The sequence below is a fragment of the Rhopalosiphum maidis genome, chromosome 3, assembly GCF_003676215.2.
Source record: "Rhopalosiphum maidis isolate BTI-1 chromosome 3, ASM367621v3, whole genome shotgun sequence".
Classification (NCBI taxonomy): Eukaryota; Metazoa; Arthropoda; class Insecta; order Hemiptera; family Aphididae; genus Rhopalosiphum; species Rhopalosiphum maidis.
In genome coordinates, this window is record NC_040879.1 from 3,905,594 (window position 1) to 3,926,574 (window position 20,981).

At 23.4% G+C, this 20,981-nt stretch overlaps 1 protein-coding gene across 3 annotated transcripts; it reads right to left on the minus strand.

The window, feature by feature from the left end:
• Positions 1 to 1,321: 1,321 nt before the first annotated feature.
• Positions 1,322 to 18,691, minus strand: LOC113559611 (GATOR complex protein DEPDC5). 3 transcript variants are annotated; one of them, XM_026965357.1, is made up of 27 exons: positions 18,646 to 18,691; positions 18,417 to 18,554; positions 16,750 to 17,045; positions 16,286 to 16,426; positions 15,969 to 16,111; positions 15,297 to 15,508; positions 13,338 to 13,534; positions 12,538 to 12,599; positions 11,587 to 11,814; positions 10,624 to 10,823; positions 10,359 to 10,553; positions 10,161 to 10,274; positions 9,980 to 10,090; positions 7,880 to 8,097; positions 6,721 to 6,902; positions 6,197 to 6,371; positions 5,802 to 6,011; positions 5,659 to 5,729; positions 5,480 to 5,566; positions 5,188 to 5,401; positions 4,995 to 5,106; positions 4,785 to 4,934; positions 3,710 to 3,870; positions 3,470 to 3,641; positions 2,658 to 2,792; positions 2,375 to 2,571; positions 1,322 to 1,531 (listed from the first exon to the last, which is right to left on the minus strand). In XM_026965357.1, exons 1-27 carry the CDS (start codon positions 18,689 to 18,691, stop codon positions 1,337 to 1,339), a joined length of 4,362 nt encoding a protein of 1,453 aa, XP_026821158.1. In that variant the 3' UTR covers positions 1,322 to 1,336. The 3 variants fall into 3 exon arrangements, with proteins under 3 accessions (XP_026821158.1, XP_026821157.1, XP_026821159.1); XM_026965356.1 differs by having other exon boundaries at positions 11,581 to 11,814; XM_026965358.1 differs by lacking the exons at positions 18,417 to 18,554; positions 18,646 to 18,691 and having other exon boundaries at positions 11,581 to 11,814; positions 16,286 to 16,422; positions 16,750 to 16,862.
• Positions 18,692 to 20,981: the final 2,290 nt, after the last annotated feature.

Genomic DNA, 20,981 nt, shown 5'->3' on the forward strand with positions numbered 1-20,981 from the left:
CTAAAAATAAAGAAAAGCTTTTTTAAATATAAATACATACATTATTTTTAAGCAACTATGCAAATTTTTTTCCAGGAGCCTACAGAAAATCAGTTCAATGGGTGCAAAATTAAATTTATTTTATACATTAATTATCCACATATTTACATTATTATTGTATTAACGTAATAAGAATAATATTTTAATAGAAGTGCAAAATAAAAATAATTTTATTAATTAATTTGCTTTGTTAGGTAAAATATATTATGTAAATAATTCACACTTTTTAGTAAAAAAATGTTTTGATTTTTTACTTCAGCATATTATCAGGTAAAAAGTAAAAATCTTTGTGTAAATTTCAATAGCATCAGAAAAAAAAAACTGAAAAAATTGAAATTTGTATGCAAGTCCAGTTTTTGAAAAAATCGTACATAGAATTTTCACAGAATATTAACACAATTATTTTCTATACGTCATACAGTTTTAAAATTATTTTGACTTTTTTTGAGTTATTTATAGGTATAATAAAATTTAGATGTTTGTCGATTAAAAATGTTTTACTTGGTCTAAATTATGAAGATTTAATACAAGATTGCTCATAAGTTGGTAATCAAAGTTGAACAAAAATTGAAAATAAATCCACAATAGTTCCTATAAACATCAGAAGTTAGAATTTTAAAAAAATTCATCAAAATTACGAACATTTGCAAATTATTTTGAGTTAGCAATTCTTATTATTTGTTCTATATTTATCAAAGATTTGAAAATTTAAAAAAAGATTTCTTTTAAGGTTTTCTACCTTCTATTTAAAACTTACCACATATATTCAAATAATTGTTTATGAATGCTCGAAGTTTTTACGATTTTCTTATAATGTTGTAATTAAAAAATTAATAACCGTAGATGCTTACTTGAAATTTGTATTAAATATTTAAATTATAATTTTTTATACATGATACAATTTTTAAGTTTTGATCTATAGACATTTTCAATTAATTATTACTTTTTGGTTTTTTTCTATAAATATCAATAAAAATGTTTTCGTCAGTTAAAACGCCTTTAAATTTAATATAGGGTAACTAATAAATTGTTATAATAGCAGTAAAATAAAAATTAAATCTGCATAGTTACGGTTTTTTTTTATAAGCATTTAAATTTCAAATTTTGACAGAATTTATAAAAATAAATAAATGACATATATGTAACAATCTAAATTCAAGGTTCGTTTGTTGTTTATTGGTTGATATTTTTACCAATTTTTAACCAATTTTTTTAAATTTATTATTTATCAAAACTTAAAAACTTTTAGTTAGGTAAAGCATCATAAATGAAACACATTAAACACGCAATATTTATTTTATTCTTGGTGTTTAATTGTATAATATTCATCTTTACAAGATTTCCAAAAATTTGATAATCGGTCATCTTTATTGCTACAAAAATATCTAAAATCTTCCAATAGTTTATTTTGGAATTGTTCATCACCAGTTGCTGGATTTGACGACTTCCATCTACGACTTACCATATGATTCCATGCCCAAAGAAAACCAACCTAAATAAAAGATAAGCATTATTAAATTGTATTACTATACAAGGGGATAATGTTGTTAATTGTTATGGAGAGTGGTACTGGAACCGGTCCAATGTGTGATCTACCGATAACAAATAGGTACTTATATAGGTCCTGGTTACATTGTGCATGCAGATAGCGGTCGCTTACATCGTGGTGATTACGACCCATGAGCATATGAAGATAGCAATAAAATTTCAAATGATGAAAATTAAATTCTGAAAATAACTGATGAAATAATGGAAATAGAATAAAGGAACCGTGGGTATTTGGTTTGTGTTGTACTCGTAATAATGACAATTAAATTGAATGTTGAATTTTAGAAAAGATAGATCGACAAACGCTTTTATACCAATAATAGAAAAAATGATAGAAATCGCTACAAAGATTCACAGCAATCAGTGATGAGCATTTAGTTCTCTGAAGGACTATGGATTTATTCATCAAACTGTTAATCATATTGACAATTTTGTGGATATAAATACGAGAACTCATACTCAAACAATAGGTATTGTGGAAGTAAGTTAAATCCAAATATAATATAAAAATAAATGGTGAATCTCCTCATTAGACCACCGACTCAATGAAGAATGGCGGTGGATATGTCACCCAATAAAAACTCATATATTTGATGATTTTTTTATCAGATTTAACCAATACTTTTGCTATAAGAATATAACAATCAATATTATGGTATGAGTAAATATATTACTATTTTAAGTAGCATACATAAACATTTAGTCGGTAGATTACACATTGGACCAGTGCTGTAGCATCTAATCAAACATTTCTAATAATATCAGTCTTATGTTACTATTAACTAACCCTTTTTTCTATTTTTGGATCATTTTCTTTAGGTAAACTATGATACACGTGCCGTGATATGTACTCCATATGAGGGCTAAATTGTAATTCTTGCTGATTAACACTAGCTTCTAATTCATTTAATCCTTGATCGGGAGAATCATTTTTCTCTTTAGTTTCTTCAATCAAATCAGAAAGTATTAACACAAACACGTTACCTGTGAATAAATTAAAAGATATGTACTTATCTATAAACATTTTAGACAATTTATTAAAACATTTTAAACTAATTAAATTTACTAACCTGTAAGATGAATATATTGATTGTGATATGATTCATTACCATTAGTTTTTGAATTACATATTACAAACCCAAATCGGTAAAGTATAACTTCTTGGAATAATAATAATCTTCGGAGCCATGAATCTTCAGGGTATTCTGTATAAACATAAATATATACATAAATATAATAACACAAATTAAGAAACCGGTTTTTATTTAAATAAATATTTGCACTAAATTTTAAGTTATAAGTTTGTACCATATATAAAAGACTAGAATATTGTGTAACAAAGAATAAATTGATGATAATGTATAAGCAATGATTTAAATTGTATAATAGATTTAAATTCTTATTCAAAACTTAGATGCACTAAAGTTTTAGCATTAAAACATTTTTAAAATGTTAACAATTTTATTTTTAAATGGAATTTTATAAAGAAATGTGGTTGGTTTTAATTATATGAATTAGTACATATTTTAATTTAACTTTGAAGGAGTATTTTAAATGTTGGTTAAGCAAAATTTCATTGGTAATAACACTGCTAACTAAACTTTTTTTTTAATATTGAATATTTTACTTTACTTAATACACATTTATAAGATATTATTTTTAATATCTTAAATGTTTTCTTGCAACCTATATGATGGTTATATTAATGAAAAATTGGTAAATGATAAAAAAGGAGTTATTTATGCCAGTTAATTAAATATTCATAGAAATGCAATAGGATTAATTTTTTTTTAAGTTTTAAACAAATTTTATATAAATATTATCAAGAATAATGTTAAAAAATTAAAATTTATTATTTTCAATTATAAAATAAATTCATTACCATGAAATAAACAATTGTTATCATCTGTTAGAAGACAATCTAAATTGAGAGGTACAAATACTGGACCACGGAGAGGATCAGATTTTAAAGTATATGGCAAAGCAAATGGGTCAGCAGGTAATGGTATTAACTGAAATCCACCAGTTTGTGCTTTACGTGCCCAATTATACACCTAAAAATTAAAAAAAAAAAAATTGGTATAATTAATAAAAAATAAAAAATTGTATTCATTATTTATACCAAATCAGCTACAACTGAACCAGATGCAGCAACCCATCGAGCTATAATCTCATACGCCTGATCACAACGATAAAGTGATTGATATCTGGCATGACCCCATTCTACACGATCACTTTTACTGTTAACATCCATTTCTAAATGAGCTTCTTTATACCATGGTACTGTTTAATAAAAAAAACAGATTAGTAAAAAATATATACAAAATGCCTTAAATATTAAAAAATTTTCTATAACAATTAATTAGGTGAATGAACAAAAAATTATTTTTATAATTTTATAAATTGTGTTATCTTAATTGAACACACAATATATACAGTATATTTAGAAAATTTTTTATATAAACGTTAATAAGGTGGTAGAAGTCAGTAATATTCTAAGGTGGGTTGTACAGTTAAGTAAATTAAAAAAAAATACATATTATGTTAGCTTCTAAATTGTGAAAAAATGCTGTTTTTAAATTCCTTTATGAGATAAAAGTAATGTTGTTTCTACATAGGTGTAAGATGATATTAATAAATAATGATATATAACAATTTTTATTTTTATTATTATTGAATTTATAAATTACAAAAATTTACAATTAAATAAAACAATAAGAAAATATTTTATTTTAAATTCATAACAATGTTTTTTTGTGTAGAAACTTACATATATTATTTATAGGAATTAACATGAGTAATTTTTTACCTGATATACTTTCGTGTGGGAATTATTTCCGATTTATCATGACTAGAACTAGTTATTATGTGTTAAGTAAATGAAAATTAGTTTGAATAACTGACTGTTTTACACATATCAAAATTATGAAAATATAATTGTATAATTGTATTAAATTACTTATAGAACAAAATTATGTTTTTAATGAAAAATTTTTGCAGCCTATTTTATTCTGTAAAAACCATAAGGTTTCCTGATATCTCTTATAGAATTAATCATGAAGTTATTTATTTGAAATTAGTTGTAAAGATACAAAAGTAAAAGAGTTTACGATTTGGAAACTTTGTTTAATCCTAATTCATAAATTTATATTTATAGGTTATAGTATTTTTCATTCTTTTGATATAAAATAACTAACCTTCTCTCTTATTTCCATGTTGTAATGACTGTGGAAGTGACAAATTATCCATTAAAAAGTCTATATTTTTTGGGTATTCAATGGGTTGTTTAACTTCCACTTCGACCCATTCATTTTCAAATGCTTGAAAATCATGTGTAGGGGAAGAAGCTAAATGTGAAAAATGATTAATTAAAATTGATATAAGTAATAAATTATATTATTATTTACGTTGACCAGTAGGTGATTCACATGAAGGAAAATAATATAAATAAAACCCATCAATGAAAGGATGAGAAAAATCTCCAGATGCATGGCAAATTAATCCTTCGCTTAAAATGTCCTAGTAATAAATTAAATGAATATTACGTTTATCATTTAAAATTTAAATTAATGATATAGAAAATATTTGATAACTATTAACCTGTAAACGTTCAACAGCTTCATCTCTGCTATTTATTGTCTTTAAATTGTTTATAAGCCATGTAATTGCATCATTACTGACAAATGTATTTTGTGGTAAGCCCATGTGTCTATTAACAAAACCAACACCAACTTGTGTATTACACAAATGTTCTACTAGATCGACGTTGGAAATATTTTCTTTTAACAATTCAGAATTAATTAAATTTATCGGGCTAATAAAATAAATTAAAACACAGATTAAAAATGTATATTATTAATTATTAGTTAAATAGTTAAAAATAAGTTTATACCTCTCAATATCATCAATAATTTCATCTTGAACAGGATTTTCAGGAAACAGTGATACAATTGCTTTATCATAAACATTTGAACCGGACCTAAATATATAAAATAAAATACAATCATAATATGGTATCTAAATGACATTTAAAAATGTATTTAAAAATTGCAATAATGTTAGTGAACAGACCTTGGACGTGGTTTATCCAATGGACGTATGGAGTTAACACGATCTCTATAAGGTGATGTATCACTTGAACTCTAAAATATATATAATTGATTTTCTTTAAAAAATATCCTTTTGGAAATTTAAATAACATATTTAAAACTAACCTTAAGGCTAAGTGTTGTTGATCTTTTAATACGATTTATCCAAGTTTCAATAAATTTTACGAATTTATTTGTAAAACAAACTTGTTCCTCCATAGTAGGTATTTTGTAAATATCACAGTAAAATTTATCGTCTAAATGACTCATAATAGTTTTTGTGGCATCTTGACGCCAAGGAAGAAGATACATACGAAACCGCCAATATTTTAATTTCTAAAAAAATCATATCTGATTAGATCTATTATTAAAAATAAATTAGTTATTTTTATTTTAATTAATATTATAACTTATGCAAGTGTATTCCAATATTGAAAAAGAGGATTGAAGTATTACAAGAAGCTCATGTTTAGAATATTTTATAATTTTAATATAATAGAAATATTTTTTTTAAACTTAACCTCATGTAAATCATAATCCATATCCCCACGAGCACATAAATAATGATCCATGTAATTCCAATTATAATTTTCTAATTTCTCAGTAATAAATGATATCCATGAAATTCCATAAGTTGAATGGTCTGGAGCTTGAAAACGATAGCGATATTGTATTTCAAATGTCGCGTATGGAAATCTAAACACCAAAAGTATAAAACCTTAAAAATATGGGTTTATAAATAAGTATGGAAGTATGAGTATAACACACTTAATAATAAAGACTTAATATATTTATGCTGTCATAGACACATTACAAACTTAAGATAATTGAATATCCTTAAACGTCATATTATAGAAAATACTTCATTATGTATATTTTTTAAGTGAACTTGTCTGAAAATAATGCTTTAAGGTTTATATAACATAAAAAGTATCACTTTTAAATTTAATAAAAATAAAAAAAATAATATTACATTTTATCAAACTATTAATTGATTTAGTATTATATAGAATACACGAATAAGGGAGATTATATTATAGTTTACCTTGGTCTATATCGTGTCACTTGAATTTCTGAACCAAACAAAGTAACAGTATGAACTATTCTTCCAATACTAAGCCGCATTTCAATAAATCGTTCATCATGAGCTGTTGATCTTATGACAATGCTATTTATCTTCTTTTTATGTTCTGGATTTTCATCTTTACTTACAACCAATTGAAAACCCTATTGAATACAAATATGCATTTTGTAATATAAAAAGTGCGTATATATCTGCTGTATATTAGATATGAGATGGGCCAATTTAATGGATGTGTTAAATTTAAATATAATAATATATCATTGTGTTCAAAAAATGATTTTGAGCAGAGATGATCTGTTTGCCTATATCTCTAAGCATGTGTCATGCTATGTTTTTTGATATAGCTATTAAAGTAATTTATTTTACTTTAAGTACTACGGTAGGTTGATTAAATTTTTTCTGAAAAAATTGTATTTATTGTATTATTGTTATTAATTTTTAAGTTAAGATCACTTTGTTACAGCAAAACAGTATGAATAGGTTCATTTAGTATAAATAGATAATGTATTAAAACTAATTTACACATTTTAAAAATATCATTGCAAATAGTAAAGTTAAAAATACGAGTAAAAGTTGTATGTTCCCACAAATTATAATAAAATAATATTAATGATATTTTATTTTTTTATATTTTTTTTAATATTAACTTTAATATTGTTATTTATCGTAAATATTATGCAATTTCATCTAAATTTAAACTACTATTTGTATGAATATTTTTTAAGGTTTTAAGTCCTAGTATAAACTACTTATGAGGAATATTGAATTAAATTTTTATATCTATCATGACTATAAAATAACGTTTTACTTCTAAACATAGTTTGAAAATTATTGTGATTTTAAAGAATTTTGTATAAATTTAACCTAAAATGTATATAAAATTGTACCAATGTATTTTTATAATTTGTATTAAGATAGAAGAACAAATTATGTGGGATCTTAAATATTAAAATTTCTCAAATAAGTCATAATATTTTGAAAATTATAATATATACAGAAAATTATCATGTAAATAAACATTTGATGAAAATGTCAAGTATCTATGGTTATTCATTTTTGAATTTTCAACTGTGGTATATTTTTTTAAAATTGTATATTATTTATAAGTATAAGCTCTTACTTGAGATAAGCGTTGACATATCATTTGATAAAAAACTTCTAAAGCAGATAGTGGTTGACGATAAACAGCTCTTTGCAAGGCAACTTCAGCATTTACATAATCAGGTAACAGATTGTAATTTGAAAATAAATAATATGATTGAAGAGTTACTTCATCGGGAAAATAGTCTGTTGTTATTGGTAAGCAAGCAGGAAACACTAGTGATTTCCAATCAACACCTGTTAAAATATTTATAATTATAAATATATGTTATAAAGATTTATTATGTTTAATTTTTAAATCATAAATATGTTTTAAAAATGTTGAAATTCATCAGAAATTCAATACATTAAGACTTAAAAAAATAACCCTTTTTTTTGTGTACTGATGATTTTTTTTGTTATCAGTTGCTCAGATAAGACATATTCTATCGGTTGTACATATAAATATTACTTTGATATAGATTAATCATTATGTATAAAATGTATTTAAATATATATTTTATTTTGCTTTAATATAATTATAGTTTTAAACATATTAAATTTTTTTCTTTTAATTCTAAAAACAATTTAATTACTTTTATTTAAAAATGAATGAACAAAGAAAGAAATGAAAAAAAAAATTTATGATCCTCTAAAAAGTGAACAAAGTTAAAACATGAAAAATTAACTATGTTCCTGATACATTCCTAAACATGGAACAAAATCAATAAAACGAGTTCCTTCCAAGCACTGATTTGTTTATTGTTAATATAGAAATTGATTTTTTTTTTTGAGAAACGGTTATAGAATTACATTTATTAATGTTTATAACCATAACATTATTATTGCATCAGTTTTTTTATAACAAAATTATTTAGAACGGTTTGTAAATAAACTTAAAATTATTTAAATTTGATATAAATTTAAACATTTTAGAATCATCAACAAACAGTAATATTTTTGAGTAGTTTAATGATTCTTTAATATCGTTAATAAATAGTAAGAAAAGTAATGGTGATCTCTAATATAAATTGTATAAAGTTTTTGTAATAGTGTATGGTTGACTTTGTTAATAACTTTTTTCAAAGTATGTATATAACATCAGTTACAAATTTTAAAAAATGGGGAAGAGGATATAATAATTAAATATATGAATGGCATTCTTAGAATTATTAAAAAAAAAATCAAAAAATTAATATACGCATTTAATTTATATAGTTACTAACAAAATGCCAAATGATTAAATAATAAATTATTTAGTTATCATAATAATAATGAATATTTATTTTAGCAGTTCAAAATTATTTACATAATATATATCACTAAGGATGTTTCCTTGTTTTGGTAGACATGTCACAAGAAAAATAAGTAAATAAATAAATAAATAGCAATAACAAAGGTACATATTGTATAGTTATGATTACAATAATAATAGTATGTTAATAATTCATACAGTATAATATATTATAAATGAAGGATAAGAGAAAAAGAAAGATAATTATTATATAATAGTTGGTAATTAGCCATAGGGTTTACTTCATTTGTCAGTAAATATCTCTTTATTAATAATTTAAAAGTATCAAATACTTGACAATTTTTTATAGTAATGGGAATCTTAAATGGAAATCAGTTCAATTGTCAAATAGCTGTCAAAGTATTTAGTGTTTATTTTTGGATTTATTATCTTTACAGACCTTGTTATATGTATGAATAACTGATTGTATAAAATTTTTTTTTGTTATGTAATATAAATTATAATTGTTTTACTGTTAATATTTTGGCTTCAGAATATAGAGTTATATTCTGCTGTATATAATAATAAAATATAACTATGATTGATCATTTATAATACAATTTTCAATTTTCTAAATAATAAACTATTTAAATATATTCAAGTGATAAATTTAAAGTAAGACTAATGATTGATTTAATCAAAATATATTAAATTAAAATTAATATAACAGAATAAGAAGTAAACAGTAAAAAATAAAACAATACCTATAATAATGAGAACCAAGAAAAATTAAATGTTTAAAAATAAATAAAAGTAATATACTAATATGTAACTAAAAACAATTTCATATAGTTGTAATTTTTAAAAATGATTTAATTAATTATTTATTATTCATATTACACTAACCTGGTGTACAAATATTTGTCAATTCAAAGTCACTTGACCACTCACAAGAACTTGTGATATTTTGTTTTTCTTCAATTCTATATTTTAATAATTTTATTATGTTTAAATTTACTACAAAAAGAAAAAAAATAACAATTAATTCAATTTAAATTATAATGATCTATAATAACTAAAAACAGACATTTTTTTTTCAGTATCTGAATATTTTCTAGAATATTCTCCATGTCACATGAGCTCAGCTCTGTAAGTCCAGAAAATTCAAAATCGTCATAAAACTTTCTTGTATTTTTAATTTCTAAATAAAAAAAATATTATTTATTATTTTAATAAATTAGATTAGTAATTGATCAATGTTTTATTTCATAATGTAGTTAGTTACTTTCTGGAAATGTATGACTCCATCTTCTTCGATTTGATGTCAACTTGACGTGATATCGTGATTTGTCAAATGGATTAATAAGACCTCGCACACGCACGAGTTTTAAATTGTTTTTGGCATCTTGTTTACTAGATCCATTCACAGTCAATTTATTATACTTTTTCAAGCTTTCATCAATACTCCGACTTCTATTCCCTGATTGAATATTAGTAAAATAAATAATTAAAAATAATTGACTCCATGAAACAATTTAAGTTATGATTACTGTTTAATTGTGGCAAATTTATGAATTCAGACTGGCTTTTGGGTGGAGGAGTGATGCTTCGCTGTTTTAAAGGAGAAAGGCTACGACTAAGAGCAATTGATTTATCAGAATTTACATCAAAGCTGCATGTACTAAATTTTTTTTTTCTTGATGCACTGATTCCATTTAATTTATTTAGTGGCATAATGTTATTGGTATTGCTAAAAAAAAAATAAAAAAAAATAAGTATTCCCTTATTAATAAGAATATTTTAATATTGTTAGATAGTAATAGTTAAAAGTTACTACTGTGTAGTTACTTATTATTAAATATTATTACTAATCATAAGAAATAAATAGATTTCAAACAAACAAAACTGCCATTATTTTGATGATTTTAATATTTAAAATTATTCTCATTAATAGTGCTCAGATGTTTATGACTTGCATATTTTTTTTAATGTTATCAGAATTATTTCTATATTTAGTAACATAATTCTAATGTTCTAATTAGAAATAATTAAAACATTATTGTTATTTTAAAAATTTGAAACAATAATTAAAGATATTATCATTAATTGTTAATGAGTATGACTATATGGACAATTATAAACCAAATAAAATTATTTTTGAGAATTTATATTTAAGATGTACTCGCTACCCAATGAGTTTAATCAACAAGTACTTAGGTATAAAAAGCAAACTTTTTAATTACACAACATATTTTTCACATTTTAATATTTTATTTCACATATTTATTGATGTAGTTTTAATGTATAAAATACATTATTTTGAATTTTAAATAATATTTACCTTTTTTATTTTACATAGATTTAGAAAAATAATCAATTATCATATTGAAAAAATTTAAAGTCATATAATTGCATATTTTGATATTTTCAAATGTATATTTTACTGAATTTATGGCCATTAAACATCCAATTTTTATTCATTAGTATTTTAAAGAAATGTATATTACCCGAACCTAGGCATACTAGTTTTATTTTTTTTGTCAAGTACACCATCATCATAGTTCATATAATCTTGTGCAGAGTTGGTGAACTTATTTCGCATAGAAGCTGATAAACTATTTGATGACACTACTCTTAAGCCCATTTTTGGACGATTTAATAAAATGTTGGAAAACTGATTAGGTACTTTAATCCGAGGAACAAATGTAGATCTTTGTGGCATGTGATTACTTCTGTAAAAGCTACAAAAATAATTAAGTCATACTTAGGGCAAAGATATTAATATATTTAAATAAATATTTTTTTAGTCAGCACGACTTGGCTACCAACCAAAAAATGTGTTTATTAATTAAGGGTAAGGCCCAATATACAGTAAATATAAATTTATAAAAATAGCTAGTAAATTGTTAATTCTATAATACAGATTCAGAAGTACCTAATTATAATTGTTGTTAGCTTAAAACTAGAAGGTGGAGTGATTATTTCCTTGGTGTATCAGTTGGTTGATTGGATATTACAACTTCAATTATGTTTAAATATATCAAATGGTGTGAAAGAGCATCAGTTAAACAACTAAATAAGTCTTTTAAATAATTTTATTTAATTTCAACACTTTTGTCTGTTAAAGTAGAAAAATCTAGCTCAGGGAGAATAGGTAAATAATCATATGAGTCATTAATATTTAGCATAAAATGAGAGAAAATGTCTTTTAACTCAATCTAAAATAGTAGTCAGAAATTAGGGGTCTCTCAGAGTAGATATACATTCTAACAATAGCCAAACTGAAGAGAAATAAAGCACCTTTAAGGATAAAAGAACTAAAGCACAGATAATACTCAGTACTTAATTACTTGCTCATGCGTACCTAATTATTTCACTTAATGCCTAAACTGAACACTTCTTAAAGATTTCCCTTATTAGCAATAAAATTCAACAAAATTAATAATATAATATACTAAACAAACCTTAAATTTATCCAATGTGGAATACTGCAGTCATCTCCTAAAGATTCATCACGGTTTTGAAACTAAAAAAAAAAAAAAAAATACAAATATAAGTAAAATTGTATTGTTCGATGATCAACTAAACCTTACCATTCTATCTTAATGATAATCTGCTCAAAACATAAAAGTTGATATAGATAATATAACATTTTGGCTTTAGAAATAATTGAATGTTTAAAACATATTATACTTATAGTAGATGTATAATTAGGATTGTTTTTGGTGGCTTCCTTTAGATTATTTTTAGTCTCCAAACTAATAATATTCATTTGAATACTTTCAAATGATTTAAATTATGGAATTTGATTAACTAAACCAATTCATAAATTAAATTAGAATTTAAAACTAAGAAAAATAATTTATTTATTTTTATAAAAAGTGTAGGGTTTTGAACATCACCAAAACCAAAATATTATAAATAATAATTATATAAAAGAGAACGCTACATCCGCAAATTTTGTCTCTGTCTAACAAACATACAATCAAGGCCGTAACTAAAAAAAAATTTCGGGGGGGGGGGCTCCAGACCCACCCTTTCAGTTACAGCCTAGCATACAATATAACAAATTTTCATTCAGTGAAATCAATTAATCAATTTTGTGTTGTATGTAGTATGTTTGTAAGACTTTTAATAAAATAAATTGTTAATATTTGATAAATAATTAGAGATACATCATTCTAAAGTAAATTATGTTAAAAATATGTGAGTGTAAAATATTTAAATATACAAAACATTTATTGATATTAAAGACTTTTCTTACCAAAAATAATGGAACAGCATACAATGGCTCTTGACCAACACAGATCAAATCAATTCCTACACCATTATCCATAACTCTTTGTTTTGTAATATTTGTTAGTTGTCTATCAACATAAAATTCACCCATACCAGGAGATATAACAATTGCTAATTGACCAGTCCGATCTAAACTTCTTTCAATGTAATGTTTTTCAAAAACTAAATTAAAGAATAACAATAAAAACAAATTAATTACATTATTACAATATTGTTTTGTAATTAACCAATTAGAATGATTCTTTTAAAAAATATTTCAGGGAAAAAATAAAATAAATCTATATTGCGTTAAAATGAGTGAGTTTTACTAAAATTAGTGTTATCTCCAAACTGTAAAAGTTGTTCTGTTGTATAATAGTCTTTGAGTAGGATACTGTAGGTGTTAAATTTGAATTTAATAATAAAACATTGTATATGCATGCTTTAAAATGTATAGCCACAATGTATATAAAGTGTATATACAGAGTGATTCATTTATCATTAAACACTCATTATTTCAAAAAGTGTTAACTTTTTCAATTTTTATTTTTTTACCCTTATATTTAATAGTGAAATCACTATAAACTTTTGATTTTCAATTGGCAACCTATATTAAAAATGTCATAAAATAGTAGAACGTTGATTATCTGCATATCAATTATTTGGCTTGTCAATTATCCACACTACAAAATTGTTGTACAAATTTATTTTTAGTTTAATTTAATTTAATTTAGTTATATTATTTGTTATGTTTGTTGTATCATGTATATTATATGATAAAATGCAAGATTATTTTATTATCTACAACAGCTTACTCTAATGTATCATATTATGGGTACGTTAAACACACAGTGAACTAGTTTTAAACTTTATTTTTAATGGCTATTTCAAATAATACTTTATCGTACTAATTTAAAAATGTATGTTAAAAAAAATCAAAATTTCAAAAATCTATAAATATGCAATTATATACATTGTGATCAAAATATTTGTATGCAAAAATATGCAAAAAAAAAATTGGTTCTATTTAAACAAAAATAAGCCAAATCGTGGACAAATCTGATAACCAATCAATTTTGACTTAAGGAAAAAAAACATATAAATGCATATAAATCCTAGTCCTAGTTATTTGATTATCCATACTCTCCTTGGTCCTAATTAGTACGAATAATCTATGTTCTACTGTACTAAATAAGTACACATGTTGATAAACTGTCTTTGCTCAGGATTGTTTATTATATGTTTCAATTTATCATTAAATTTAAATTTAACAAGTCCATTACAACAGGGGTCAGCAATTAGTTTCAAAGGGAGTTTGGATATCACAAAACTATCATGGTATAGAAAATATTTTCTTTTTTTCTTTAAAAAGTTATTCTGGGTCTATACACATATAATGAGTTTAAAAAATACTACTTGATATTTTCTTTGTCGCACGTAAAACATCAAATCACTTATGTTTTGAAACAATGGTTGAAAAAATATATCCTATGGAATATAACTAGATTATAATTATTGCCAGTTACTAAAACGTTTATTAAAAAGTAATAACAGTGGGCGTGATCTTACAAGAAATTAACGAGGTGAAATCAGTCAGAAAAAATATATCCAGCACAACAAAAACTTATATATATATAAATATATTATAATCAGCATTTAAGTTTTGTGAACTATTTATTTCTGAATCCCAGCTGTATTACGATGACCTACTCAATATCGAGAGGTACACTTGATAACCAACTGTACAGCAGACTAGCTTTCCCACTTTTTTTAAAATGTATTACGCATATTGCATATGATATTTTTTTGTAAGATTTAAAAAATTGTGTAATCTATTCATATTACTTAAAATTACACACTCTATGTTAGTAATTGTTATTTTAATAATTTAAGAACATACTATCAAGTTAAACATTAATTTTTTTAAACCATTCCATGTACTTGCCATTTAATGCCATATTTAATACTTCAAGAAAATTGCCTTGAGAAGCATGTGATAAATAAGCTTCTGGTATTGAACTAATTGAAACACCAGAGTCATGAAGTACTTTATGATGATAGTTTAAAATATCTATTTTGTATGTATAATAAAGACGTCGAAGAAGCATTAATGAAGCTGCTGCCCAATCTTCATAACGTTCATTTTGAATTACTACCCTAATAAAAATAATAATAAAAAAAATGGTATAATATAAGAATAATAAATAATACATATAATTAATAAAAATATTTAAAATGCATTGTACTCAATAAATAGTAAGTAAAAAAAAACTTAAGTATGATAAAATCCAAAAGTAATCTAAATAATAATAAAAAATGTATTTTAAAAATAATACACATCACACACAACAATAAAATTAAAATTTATGAATTGTGTTAAAAGGATATCTCTAATTTTTTTATAATAATAACTTATTAATTTTTTATTATAGTACAAGATTTGGGTATAATATCTAGTTTTTTGGCACTCTAAGGCTAAATTATTCAAGTTAATTAATTTACCTAAGAACTAATTAACAAAAAAGGTCGCTATAAAATTAAGACTACATAGCCTGATTTTAGTGCCACTACATAATTATATAATTTATTAATGTTTATTTTAAAATTGTTAATTTACCTGTAAAAATCTTCATAAAAACGATTCTTGTAATCTACTTGGAGACATTCTCTCATAGCTTCAGGGAATTCTTCTAATTTATTAGCTTTGTAAAAAACTCGGGAGAATACAACAAGTGTTACTTCATGATTACTACCAAAATACTAAAAATAAAAATTCAAGGTAATAATTATTACTAATTGATACACATTACATAATTATGTAGTTTAAATGTATGATCATTTTTGTGAAATAAAATTAAAATAAAATCTATTTAAAATTCATGATTTGAAGAGATATAAATAAGTTAAATATAGAAATCAAGGTTACAAACTTACTCGCCATTTTTCAAATAAGTCATATAGAAAACCATCCACAGATTTTTCAAAATAAGTATCCCCTAGAAAGTTGAATTCCCACATTTCAGAAGTCATTTGAAGAAATATGTAAACCATACTTGTAGCAGATCTAAACACTATCTAAGCAAATATAAATTCAATAAACATAAATAAATAATTTAAGTGAATAAAACTGCATTACATTGATTATAATGGAATTTGTGTCTAAAATATTTAGCATTTTATACTTGGTCTAATTATTATAATATGAATAAATGAAAATACGAATACTTAACATTTATAAAAGTTTATTAATTAGCTGTTACAACTAGAATTATGTTGATTTGATTTTTAAATTGATTTTTGTTTAAAAAAAAAACATTTAAAATCATTGTTATTAAAACATAGAAAATGCTTCATATTGCTGACATTACAATTAATTTTTAGTTCATTAGATTTTTAACCTTAGTATTATGGCTGATAACTCCACAAGAAACAATTTTTCCTTTGGTCCACATTTGATAAACTTGTACACGAGTATATCCACCACAAAATTCCATTTTTTTGTTATTGTATACACAAGTATCAATCATTGAATTTCGTAAACGCCACATTTCAGATCGTCCAAGGTATTGGTCTCTGAATGTCAATTCAACAGAATCTAATATTACAGATTCTGGACTCACAATATTTACTGTAACATCACTATATGCATGCAATTGAAATAAACTTGCAACACTGTGTTCTATGCTTATTGTATCTGTAATTTCAAAAATGTGTAAAATACTATATAGTTTTAAATAAGTAGTAAATATTACTATGAAATATAATATTTCAAAAAAATTTTATATTATATAAAAATAAACAATATTATATTTAAAAAAAAGAAACCCGATTTTAGTACAATGATAATAAAATAAAAGAATAGTGTTGAAGTTTTAAAAGAAGATCTTAATACTTAAAATGAAAAATTGGTTATAAAGTTCAATTAATTAGTATTCAAGTAAAAATAAGGTTCATAAACATCTAAATTATAAGTAACCTAATATTATTATATTATTAAAATCATTATTCTTTTAAATGTAGATATTCTTAAGTAAGTACATAAGTTAGTCTAACCTTTTATTCAATTAATATTTTAATTAATATTATACATTTTTTTTTAATATTTTACTATGTTTTTTATTTTAGTTTTGTCACCTTTTAAGGCAGTAAAAATACTTCAATTTTTAACTTTGGGCAGTCAAAAGTAAAATATTTGTACTACATTTCAAAATATCCATAAAAAAAAAAAATTATGTAAAACAAGAATTTTTAAGCCAAACTAGTTTTTGACAAAATAATTTGATTAACCATAGAAACTTAAAATGTTCACAAAATAATTTGTTTTACACAGTTTAAATAATTTGAATCTTTTGGAATCATTTAAAGGCATGAGCATAGTTTTTTTTTTTTCAATAAATGTACTTGAAAAATTATTTTGAGAATAAAAATTCTTGAAATTTTTTTATTTTTTATTATTTTAATATCTGATTAAAAATATTAAAAATACATAAGCACAATACTTGAAGTTCAAACTTAAATAGATTAACATATTTTATTGATGAATGATAATGTTAATTCAAAAACATTATTTAACCATGTATATATATATTATGAACTTTACTATATACAATGCAATTTTCAAAACATGTATATTAATTTTAGAATTACCTATTTATATCATTCACACTGTTTTAAGGTAATGGCTCAAAAATAAAGAATAATATTAAAACATAGTATAAATTATATTTATTATTATTAAATATTAATAATATAAGTAATAGGTAAATGTAATATTTTCAGAAAAAATTCTATCAACATACTATAATACAAAGTAGAATAAATTGCTTAAATAGCAATATTAAAAACATTATCATGAAATATACTTTGTGATTTAGGCTGATAGACCGTTTCCACTTAAAATCTTTTAAGGTATGATAAAATACATCAATTACAATGACCCATTCGACACCTACTAAAAATCCGAGTGGTGCACATATACCTATAATTATTATTTTTATAATTGTCTATACAATAATTATCATGTATATTTATTATAATGTAATATAAGTTAAAAAATAATAATTACCTTTACTTTGTAAATCATCTTTAAATGCCATAATTTGTAATAATAATTTATTTTGTTCAGAGTCAGAATGATAAACTTCTACAATATCACCTTTAACAGCTTTAGGAAAGTCTTTAATATTTACAATAAGTTCTGAACCTAAAATTGTTAAATTAAAAAAAAAAATACAACTATACCTAATATCAATGAAATAGTGTAATTTAAACAATACAATATGCACTGTACTTACTACTGAAAGCCTTTTGATGGACAGTTAACTTGTAAGTCTTTTTCATGGTGATAGGTATTTTGTTATTTAGGTAATTGTTAGCAACCGTTAAGTTTTACATAATAATCCTACCAATCACTCTACACAGTACACGTAAATTGTATTCATTCGAAAAATTTGATTTATTTATATAATACTAATAACTATCCTGTTATTAATGTCATTATCTACATGTTAATGAAATACAACGTCTGACAGTCAACAAGTGTCGGACAAACATTCGAAATAATAATTAATACAAAAATACCTAACATAATATTGTATTAAAACAAAATAATAAAGTATATGTTTACACTCTTATCAGATATCAATCTTTTAAAAACTACGATCGAGTGGTGGATATTTGCGCGCGCGTGCGACATCCGGAACGTTTCGTTAACGTTGCGTTGATGATAACGATTATACGTAGTCTACCCTCATAGAGTACATTGGTTTACCTTCGTGGCATGACATAACGATAACTACATAATCTATTAACCTCCATTCAGATCAGATGGTATAATAATATTACTATGACTTACTATTTAAGGTAGTTGATACAAAAAACTTAAAAATCTTTCAATTTTAATATCACTATTTCAGAAAATGTGTCATTTATATTACTTACATACAAATGTATAGGTATGTATAATTTTAGTGGTGATTATTCATAATAATTAATAATATTATCAATTATGACGAAAAAACATTATGCATTTATGCAGTAAGTATAACTGTATAAAAAATAAGTGAAATACTTATATACTATAGTATACCTAGTTTACGAGTACATAAATGCATTAAGTCGTAGGTACCATTAAATATACCTAAATGGTAAGAAAATTAAGAAGGAAATTCTTTCTTCAGCGTGGATTCAGACGGACTTGAAAGTGATGGGGTACCTTAATGTCATTTTGTGATATCTATTTCAAATTACTAAAAAAAAATTCTGAAAACTTACTCACCCCTCCCACAAAAAAAAAAACAATTTCAGAACACTATTAAGTTCGTTATCCTTTCATGAAACAGATAATGTCAATAAATTCTGATCTTGATAAAGCATTTTTATTTAAATCTGCTCATTGTCTCCAAACTACAAAAATAGATTTTCGATTACTAACATAACAGGTTTTTAATAATACTTAAGTTCAAGTCAAAAAATTTCAATCTTAATCTACCATTTTGAAATGCCGCCATCAAACTCCATTAAATTTCCATCAAAGCTCTTTATCATATCATTCACAACCATTTCAATATCAATCACTTTCATATTTATCATATAATTTCGATTTCCCTCAGTTTGATATTAATTATCAAATATTATTTACATAACATTTAGGTATATTGTTTTTTTTATTTCATAGTTTAAGCAACTTAATTTTTTATTTATATTTAAAATTTACCTTACCTTAAAGTAATTATTGTGAGACGTTATTCAGCATCTGCATAAATAAGAATATAAAATGTTGTAGTGGCTTTTTTTATGTAAGGCCGTAGAAATTCCAATACCTCATCAAAACATAAGATTGACATTCAATTATTTAAAAAAAATTGTTAGTTTACAACTTATATTCTTAAAAAAAAAATCGGTTTTATTCGATCATTATTAATTGTTTTTACCCGTGCCTCATTTTTAGAAGTCTGTCTAAAAAACCAAATATAGTTGAGGATTATAGCAATAAATATAACCGTTTACTGATTTATTTTAGTGTGTAATTTATATTACTTAATTTACGATTATATAATATAAATAAATTAACATGTAAAAGTAAAGAATTTAATTTAATTGTTTTGATTAAAAATTATGCGGTGTCAGTATGAATATCTATAGCTATAGTATATATAGGTATGTACTAATTATGCACACATGTGTAAGTTAAAAATTGGATTATTGGAAATGTTTTACTCTAATTTATCAATTTTACGTCTATTTTATAGATAGATTGTCTATTTAGGATCATTTGAAGTTATGAACTGTTGTGGTCTCTGAAAATATGATAAATGAATGCAAGACGTTCCATTGCGAGAATAACAACGCATAGGTAATGTATTAGTGTGACATAGTAAATATCGTCATGTCAAAAAGCATCAAAAATTGTGTCAAGGCCCTATAATTATAAATATAGATACTTTTTAAATTTTAAGGGAAGTGTCTATAAGTGATGAATGTATTGATTTTACAATGATGTGTTTTTTTTTCTATCTTTTTAATCACTTTTTGAGGGTCAACAGTCCAATTTTTCCGGTGTTTTTTCTAATAATTGAAAATTTTTTTTATACAAAATGGAAATACTTACGTTAAACAGGTTTTTGGAAAA